This window comes from Pseudophryne corroboree, unplaced genomic scaffold (assembly GCF_028390025.1).
Source record: "Pseudophryne corroboree isolate aPseCor3 unplaced genomic scaffold, aPseCor3.hap2 scaffold_969, whole genome shotgun sequence".
Classification (NCBI taxonomy): Eukaryota; Metazoa; Chordata; class Amphibia; order Anura; family Myobatrachidae; genus Pseudophryne; species Pseudophryne corroboree.
This window is the reverse complement of record NW_026970549.1, coordinates 11,569-21,545: the sequence shown is the minus strand read 5'-3', so window position 1 is coordinate 21,545 and position 9,977 is coordinate 11,569. Positions and strand designations below refer to the sequence as shown.

Sequence of the window (9,977 nt, the reverse complement as noted above, 5' to 3'; positions counted from 1 at the left end):
CTTCCGTCTGAGACGCTGTGTATCTAAAAGGACCCAGTCGCAGCATAGGCGGCTGTGTGACTGGTGCGTCGGTGCTCACTTGGGCGTCTGAGTTTATTGTAGGTTCACAGGGTGAGTGTGTACACTATTAGTGTCTGGATCCACTTAGCGTTTGCTAATGTATTGTTTGGTCCTGGAAGCGAGGTGAGTCTCCCTGTATCCCACTCTACTGAGCCGGTTAATTCAGCACTAAGTCTCTATCTACCTTTTGAGTATGAATAGTTGGATAAGTGCCGGATGCATGTGAGTCTAATAATTATTACTGTTGTTTCTTTTGCTATGCGTCTGAATACGGTTAAACTCCTATATATAACATAATTAGTGAGGTTGAAAAGAGGCAAAATGTCCATCGGGTTCAACCTGTATTCTGTGATCAGCTGATCATATTATAATGTACCTACTGATGTAATGGCTTAGTACCAATTGACAACAATGATTCTGACCACTCCCAGTTTAATGTCACTGTGATAAATGCTATAACCCTGGATTCCCTTTCCAGTTAGAAATTTGTTTAATTGGTTTTTAAATGCATTTACAGAGTCTGCCATTACTATCTTCTCCGGCAGGGGTTCCAAATCTTTATTGCCCTTACCATGAATAACCCTTTCCTACGTTGTATATGGAATTTTCTCTCCTCTAGCCTCAGCGAGAGCCTACGTGTCCTATGCAGAGTTCTTTTAATACACAAATCCGCTGCTAGCTCCTTGTGCTGACCCTTTACATATTTGATGATATTAATAATGTCTCCTCTTAGTCGCCGCTTTTCTAGTGTATACATATGTAACTTAGCAAGCCTTTCCTTGTACTCCAGTGTCTCTAACCCTTTAACCAATTTAGTAGCCCGCCTTTGAACCCTTTCTAGTTCTCCTATATCTGTTTTATAATATGGTTCCCAGAACTGAACACAATATTCCAGGTACAGACGTACCAATGATTTGTACAGTGGCAGGATTACATCCTCGTCCTTGGTCTCAATGCCCCGTTTTATGCATGCGAGCACTTTACTTGCCTTTTTTGCAGCATTTTGACATTGTGTACTGTAAGCCTATTATCCATGAGCACCCCCAAATCTTTTTCCACCACAGTTACCCCTATAATTTCCCCATTTAGAGTGTACGATGTTTGTGTGTTTTTGTCCCAAAATGCATAACTTTGCATTTTTTTATATTGAACCTCATTCCCCATTTAGACGCCCAGGCTTCAAGTATAAATAAGTCATTTTGTAGAGACTCCACATCGCTATCTGAATTACCTTACACAGCTTAGTATCATCCACAAAGATTGACACTGTGCTTTCCAAGCGTATTCCTAGATCGTTGATAAATATATTGAATAGTAGCGGGCCAAGTACGGACCCTTGTGGTATTCCGCTGACTACTGGTGCCCAGCTGGAGAACACCCCCTTGACCATTACTCGTTGTACTCTGTAATCCAGCCAATTACCTAACCATGTACAAATAGTATATCCAAGTACCCTTAATTTGATGATCAGTCTCCTGTGAGGCAAAATCTAAATACACCACATCCACTGCTTTTCCCTGATCAAGATTCTCGCTCACTTCCTCGTAGAAGCTAATTAAGTTAGTTTGACATGATCTGTCCCTTGCAAACATTTGCTGACTTTTGCTATTAATCTTATTAACCTCCACTATGCGCCAATCCTTAGGTACCTTGCCTGATCTAATTGAACTGGGGAAAATCAAGTATAGGGGTTTTGCTAGCTATGACCTAGGCTCTGTAATAACCCTTGGATGAAAACCATCTGGGCCTGGTGATTTATTAATCTTTATTTTGCTTAGTCTCTCCAGGTCAACAAGTATCCAGCCAAGAGTCATTACCTTCACTATCTTTATGCACTACTTTCTCTGACTGATCCTCCCTGGTGAATACTGAGGAAAAAAATTGTTCAGTATTTCCACTTTATTTTATCATTGTTTATCAAAGCTCCCAATTCATCTTTTAATGGGCCTACGTTCTCCTTTAACATTTTACTGTTTATGTTTTTATAATACTTTTTTGGGATTGCTTTTACTCTATAGCGATTTGCTTTTCATTTACAATTTTTGCTGCGATTATTTTTTTGCATTTTTTGTTGCATTCCTTGTAATGCTGGAATGACTCCTCCCCTCCATTAGATTTAAATGTTTTGAAAGCACGCCTCTTTTTAGCCATTGCTTCTTTGACCTCCTTATTAAGCCATATTGGTTTGTTTTTAGTACGCCTGCGTTTACTGTTCATAGGAATGAATTTGTGAATATTGCTATCAAGCAACCCTTTTAAAGCATCCCACATTTCCGTTGTGTCTTTACCATGAAACAAAACTTCCCAATCAATCTCGTTTAGTGCCTGTCTCAGCATATTGAAATTAGCTTTTCTAAGGTTAAATGTTTTAGTTGTTCCCTAATAGCTGTTTCTTGAAACTGATGTCGAATGTGATCATATAGTGGTCACTGTTTCCCAAGGTCTCCCCAACTTTAGTGTTTTATATAATGTCCACATTATTGGTAATAACTAGGTCCAGAATAGTTTTACCTCTAGTTGGGTCCTCGACTAATTGAGTCAAGTATTGATCCTTTAATGAATTTAAGAACCTGCTGCTCCTAGTTTTTACACATGAATCGTTACTCCAATTTGTATCAGGATAGTTAAAATCCCCTAACACTAGGATGTCCCCCATTCCCGCAGCTTTTTCAATTTGGTGTAAGAGTTGTTCCTCGTCATGTACACTAATATCTGGTTACTTGTAGCACGTGCCAATGACTAGTTTCTTTGCCTCTATGCCCCCACTTGTGATCTCACCCCATAGCGACTCCACGTTATCTCCAGCCTCCCTGAAAATACCCTCTATTAAGTTTGGTTTTAGAGATGGTGTAACAAAGAGACATACCCCTCCTCCCCTTTTGGTAGCCCTGTCCCTCCTGAAAAGAGAATATATCCCTCCAAATTCACAACCCAGTCGTGAGAGTCATCCCACCATGTTTCCGTAATATCTATAATATTATACTGAGACTTTGATACAAGCCATTCCAATTCCCCCATTTTACCCGATAGGCTTCTTGCCTTCACAAGAATACATCTTAGCTTAGCCTCTCCATTACCCGTTTGTTTTAGTGGTATCTTATCTATATTTACAAGAGCCTTTCTAGACTTACCCTTACTGACTGTTATTCTACTTCCTCCCTTTCCACCCCCATCGTGCTTAATACAGCCTTCCTCACTACTATCTCTATCTGACCTATTAAGACTTTCAACCCCCCCCCCCCTGATGTTAGTATCCTCCCTTATGATATGCACATTATTTTCTATATACCGTATTGCTGAGCCATATTCATTATTAGGTAATAAATTGGGAATATCTTGGCAATACCTGTGTCAGTATTTCCGATGTCAATACCAATGCAAATACCCTTGCCATCTGATCTTACGCTCCCCTCTTCTCCACCCCCAAATTGTTCACTACCCCCATCCTTACTGCTCTCCCTGATTAACCCACCGCTTCTAACTAAACCCTCCCCCCAGGCTCCTAGTTTAAAAGCTCCTCCAACCTTCTAACCATCCAGCACCGCAGACCCCTCCTCATTCAGTTGCAATCCATCGCGACAAAGATGACGCCTGTCTGACAAGTCCGCCTAGTGTTCCAGGAACACAAACCCTTCCTTCCTACACCAGTCTCTAAGCCACACAATTATCTCCCTAATCTCCCTCTGCCTCCCTGGACTAGCGCATGGCACTGGTAATATTTAGGAGAATATTACCCTAGATGTCCTTGCCTTAAGTGTCTTGCCTAAGTCCCCATGGTCTTTCTTAAGGACATCCCACCTACCACTAACTTTGTCATTGGTGCCAACTTGCACCAAGACCGCCAGGTCTTTACCAACCCCTCCCAACAATCTACCCTCTGTCAGAGACGGTTTTGTTTGTGTCCCCGGAGGGGGCGCTAGTGGGTCAGTGGAGGTAGGTGGAATGAAGTGAGGAGGCAGTACTGGGTTTCTGCGCATGAGCACAATGTAGATTTATTAATAACAGAAAAGTCCAGATAATAATGCAGCAGAAAGTAAACAAACGAATACCATGGAAATGACAATGGTAACGGCAATGGTAATGGCAATGGAATAGTATGGTTTGAAACTGAAAGTCTATGGCAGAGTTTGTAATGCAGGAATGGAACCAGAGTAATTAAAACGTTAGCCAGCAGAGGTGGAATGATGGTAGCAAACCTGGTAGAAATGCAGGAGACTGGATGGTAATGTTCACTGTGCTGTTGGAAAGCACAATCAGCTTGCAGGCTGAATCACAGGTGAGAGTGTTAGAATGCACCTGGATAGGGAGTCTCCACTGCTGATGGCTGGAGCACACTGCAGGTGTGGAAGGTGTGAAGCCAGAAGGTATTGCTGTGATGCTGGTGCTTGTAGTTCCATGGGGTAACAGGTACAGGAGAATATCCCGGAACACGGAGGAACAGGAGAATGTCCAGGAACACGGAGGATCAGGAGAATATCCAGGAACACGGAGGAACAGGATAACAGGTCCAAACACACGAGTCGTAGGAGTGACACAAAGTTCAGGACCACCTCTGACTCACCCAGCAGCTCCTGATATACCCCCTGACCGGCAGGCATTGGCTGGAGTGAGACAAGGGGGTGCGGCCAAGCTCCGGATTGGCCGCCGCACTTACACTGGGGAATACTGTCATGGCGGCGCCCATGCCGCGGCCCGGCAGGAACGCGGCGCGCTCACACGCCCGTTGACTCCAGGGGCGCTTCCAGGCCTGAGGGTGCATCCACGAGCAGGGCGACAGGTGACAGCAACGTGCAGTGACCCCAGACGGAGTCCGCTCCGGCGGACCGACATAACAGCGGTGAGTCGATTCCTGACACCCTCTCCGCGATGTGCCGTACCTGAGCACCTGGAAGACAACAGACTGTACGGCGATCACGGTCCCGGTAGTAGATTGCCCTGTCTTCCTGATAATAGAATCCCCTATAACCACAATCTGACTAGGTACCTCACCATCTGCATCGGTGGGAATGCTCCTCTGGTTGCTAGAGGGAACGGTCTCCTCCGGTTCCGTCATATCCTCACTGCTATCCTCAGAATCTCTGTCCAATCAGGCGAATTTATTGGGGTTTGGCAGATTGGAGATGTCCTGTCTTACCCTCCCCCTCTTCTTCTTCCTTCTAACTGTGACCCAGCTGTCTACCTGATCTTCCTCATCTACCAGTGATCCCCCCTGCAACTCCCCCACGGTTCTACCTAAACTTTGCTCAAGATTGTGAATGCTCCTTAGTTGTGGAAAGGTCTAGATCAGTTACCTGGGCTTCCAAGGCGGCCGTACGCTCACATCTTGCACAGATGTACCCGCACTCGGACTGATGTGTCAGGTGCTCATACGTCATGCACGACATGCATTGAGTGAGATTACTAATCTTGGCCACACCCATTTTTTAATTAGTGCTAACTCCCTGTTACCTTCAGAAAATCAAAAAGAGGAGGACAATCAATATATAAGGAATATATTAGGAACAATAACTAAAATAAAGGAATAAGGGACAATAAATAAAAATATAAATAAATGGATAGGATAAGGATAAATTTAGTACAAAGATGGGCACTCAACAATAAAATGCAGTAATGGACAAAGGAAGACAATCTGTTATACAACACAGTGGGAAAAGTTAATAGGGAAAGTTAATACTTATCTGCTCCACTGATCTGCACAGAAGTTGTTCTCCCCGGCTGCAGGCTCCCTTCCCCACCGGCTGCTGGCTCCCTCCGGCCACTGCTTCCTCCTGGCTGCTGGCTTCCCCCTTGTTGCCGGCTTCTGGCTCCCCCGGCTTGCGGCTCTAACACCTTGCTGCTCCGTCCTTGTGTGCGCCCTCGTGTGTGCGCACCCAATGTCACTTCCGGTTCCAGTCACTCGATGCTTTATCTCAGTAATAGGGTTCTCCTACATACTTGAAATGCATCTGTAGTTGATTATGTGCTCATATTGCTTACTGTACTAATGTATAACCTGTGACTGCTGAATTTACTATAATTCTGTCAGTTTTTTCTGTCTATTCCGATCTTCAATGCTGGTACAAAGCAGGGTAGGTTCGGATTTTATGTCACTTTAACAAAATTTAAAGTGATTACCGTCTCAAATTGTGTAGTACACTGTGCAAGTGTGTGATTATTTATCATGTCTAAGAGCAGCAAGGGTGAGGAAAATACACTCACAGCAGCACCAATACTCATCATGTTTGTCAAAGTTGGGTTAACCTCTCAGGATCTGGTTCAGAAAAATTGTTTTAGCTCTCACCAAAGTCTTTTGAAAAATCCAAGGAGGACACAGGTGCAAGTTGAACCCCTATGGGCTACCTTTGTACAGACATTATCCAGTATAGCTGACTGGATAATTCCAACTTCTTTACCAGGGATAGGTTACACTATTAACTCTTACATGCAGCATTCCCCCTGGGGTTTATCATATAAACCCCAGGAAGCAGCAGCCTCTCAACAAAAACAGACCGAAAGGACAGTGGTGAGTAAATCGCATAGATATGAAACAACATCTTCACAGTCTACACATGCTTCAGATGAGGATTCATTGGAGAATGAAGACTCATTACACTCTGGTTCTGCATATGAAGATGAGGAAGGAGGTCTCAGCTCAGTGGACATATCTGAGTTAATTAATGCGATGAAAGCCATTATATCCTTAGAATAATCAGCAGAGCCTGTGTTAAAATACAAGTCACCTGTGTTTAAATGTCCCAAAACAGTCAGGACTGAGTTTCCTGGGTCAGAACAGCTGAAGGAAATTATGGAAGAGGCTTAGGCTACTCCCATTAAGAAATTTAGAATTCCAAGGAAATGGAATTCCAATTATCCTCTTCTGGCTGAGGACAGTTTAAACAGGGAGATGGTCCCAAAGTAGATACGCATGTCATTCGATTAGTGGGAATATCGACATTACCTCTGCCTTCAACATCATTAAATGTCATGGATAGGAGAGTTGATGGATTTAAAACAAAACATTTTTTTCCCTGTCTGGGGCAATCGTAAGACCAGTTATGGCTTCAGCCTGGCTGGCAAAAGCAGTGGCTGCCTGGACTGATACATTGGAAGGGGATCTTTCAATTGCATCTAGAGAGCAAAACTCTCATGTAGCACATGTCAATCAGGCTGCAATGTTTTTGGAAGAAGCAGCCTTGAATATGGGTACTATTGCCTCTCAGGCATCAGCTTCAGCAGTAGCCGCTCACAGAGCAGTTTGGCTACGTACATGGAAAGCTGATTCAGAATCCAAAAAGGTTTTGGAGTCTTAGGGGTATATGCAATAGCGGGCGAATTGGCAAAAAAGGCGAATTCCGGGCCGTTTTCGCCTCCAAAAATCAATTTGCCTATGCAGTGCAGTCATTTTTCGCAAAAAAACGGCCCGTCAAAATTCGCCTTTTCTCAATTCGCCTTTTTCCCGCATTCGCCTTTTCTGCAATGGTACAGATGCTGCAATTCGCCTCAAGCATATTCAATACAAGTTTGGAAATTCGCCTGCAGTACTTTTCGCCCGCAAATTCGCCTATTTGAGTCCGCCTCAGTTGACTGGCGGATTCTCCCAAAAAAATTTTAAAACATCATTTTTTGGGATATTTGAGGATTGCTAGTAGCATATCTATTTATATTTGAAAGGATTATCTACTTGGTTTGGTTTTTTTTGACTCACAAGTATTATTTAATTGATTTTTTAAAGGAATATTTTTTTCTTCAATCTCCTGAGGGAAATTTACCCATGATTCCACAGTTTTACCCAGGATACACTTCTGCAAAGCCCCTCCTATCTCCTCACTCCTGGGTTTGAGACTACAGGGAGAAGGAGCCATTTTACAGTCAGCTCTCTTGTGGAATCGTTTTTTTAGGAAAATCCCTGCGTTTTAAAACACATTCCTATTTTTGTACTGACTACAATGATGGAGCCTTTTTCTGACCAGATTGTGTTGTTCATGCTGGCTGCAAGCTTGATGGAGGAAGAAAGGGCAGATGAACATCAGGATCAAGGTCAGCAAATGTCTGCATTGGGTGAGCCAGTATTGCGGGTTTCATTTCCACGTCCACGCCAGTATCGCACTAGGCGTGAACTGGAGGATCTCAGCGAGTTCGAGGTGATACAAAATTATCGCTTATCGACTCGCGACATATATTCGCTGTACGCTCTGTTGGAGGCCGACTTGGAACCTCGGGCACGGTCAAATCGTGCAATCAGCGGTTTTCAGAAACTGCTGGGGACGTTACATTTTTTGGCGTCAGGCACATTCCAGCCTACACTGTCTCAAACATGCGGTTTTTCTCAGTCGACACTGTCGCGCTGTATAACCCAAGTCATTAGGGCTTTCCGCAAATTGACGATCCAGTACATCAAATTTCCAGAGACGGACAGCGAATGTCAAGAGATCAAATTAGGCTTTTACAACAAATACAAATTTCCCAATGTGCTGGGCGCGATTGACTGTACCCACGTGCAGATCAGACCGCCACGTAATTCAGAGGAATGTTTTCGGAACCGAAAACAGTTCCATTCCCTGAACGTGCAGGCGGTCTGTGATGTAAATATGAGATTTTTGAATATTTTTGTGGGATTTCCTGGATCATCTCACGACTCCTTCATCCTAAGCCAGTCATCGCTGTTTGACAAGTTCGAAACAGGAAACATGCCTGGTGGCTGGCTGTTAGGTATGTATTTTCATTTTTTTATTATTATTTTTTTTTTTTTTTATATTTTTTACAAGTACCTAACATTTTTTTTATATTTTTCTATAGGCGATGCGGGTTATCCAAACAAACCGTGGCTGTTGACCCCATTGTCTAATCCTGTTGGTAGAGCAGAAAAACGTTACCAAGAGAAACACATTGCATCGAGGGGAGTAATTGAGCGTGCCTTCGGTGTACTTAAAAGCCGGTTTCGATGTTTAGACACTTCCGGCGGTGCTCTTTTGTACTCACCGTCGAAGGTTTGCGGCATGGTAAATGCATGTTGTATTTTACACAACATATGTGTCGCAAACCGTTTGCCGGTGACTCTTCGTCGTAGTGCTTTCCTACGCGGGGAGCGTTCATCTGCTCTACCGGTGGGTATGGACGAAGGAGAGGATTCCCGGCGGACAGTGATACAAAAATTTTTTTCAGTTGCCTGTGAGTATACTGACAACATTTGTATTATCGTGTAAACTGACATTGGATTTTTTTTAAAAAAAACCTCTTCATTTATCTATTACAGAGTTTTACATCCTGTTGATGTGTTTCCCTTGGACCGTGTTTATACAGTTTGTTCCCCCCTGTTTTATCCTGTTTGGTTACCGCAAATATTTGACCCTTTTATCCAACTCTACCATGGGCGACCTACTGGTGATGTGGACCTGACCCTCCGCCATGTAGCAGACAACCACCTCAGGTGAGATGCAATTGACCAACAAAACTCACTTGTCCTAAATCACCCTGGCATGTCCAAAGTGCAGCCCTACGACACTTGCGTCACTACACATCCAAACATTCCCTGAAACAGCAATGCTGGATCAGGGAATGTTTGGATGTGTAGTGATGCAAGTGCAGGAGAGTTGCATTTGGGCCGCTGCAAGCCGCTTGTGTTGTGTGGACTGTTGTTTGTACCTCCTTTTTCAGCCCCAGGGTGACACTATCACCCATACCTGGAAGCTTAAACGGTTCTCTTCCACAGGTACTGCGGTGTATCTTCCCAAGTGGCGTGGATGTGAGGAGACACGACATTTCACCCGATGTTCCATGGGCTACCTACTGGTGATGTGGACCTGACCCTCCGCCATGTAGCAGACAACCACCTCAGGTGAGATGCAATTGACCAACAAAACTCACTTGTCCAAAATCACCCTGGCATGCCCAAAGTGCAGCCCTACGGCACTTGCGTCACTACACATCCAAACATTCCC

General features: G+C 43.9%; 1 protein-coding gene across 1 annotated transcript; it reads left to right on the top strand.

Annotated features, from left to right (window-relative positions):
- The first annotated feature begins 7,762 nt into the window (after positions 1-7,762).
- Positions 7,763-9,242, top strand: LOC135048423 (putative nuclease HARBI1). The gene is made up of 2 exons (XM_063955545.1): positions 7,763-8,748; positions 8,836-9,242. Exons 1-2 carry the CDS (start codon positions 7,986-7,988, stop codon positions 9,240-9,242), a joined length of 1,170 nt encoding a protein of 389 aa, XP_063811615.1. The 5' UTR covers positions 7,763-7,985.
- The last annotated feature ends 735 nt before the right edge of the window (positions 9,243-9,977 follow it).

Coding starts and splice junctions, on each gene's coding strand:
- LOC135048423 (XM_063955545.1), top strand. CDS start 7,986: ATGATGGAGCCTTTTTCTGACCAGATTGTGTTGTTCATGCTGGCTGCA. Junction 8,749..8,835: donor GCCTGGTGGCTGGCTGTTAG/GTATGTATTTTC, acceptor ATTTTTCTATAG/GCGATGCGGGTTATCCAAAC.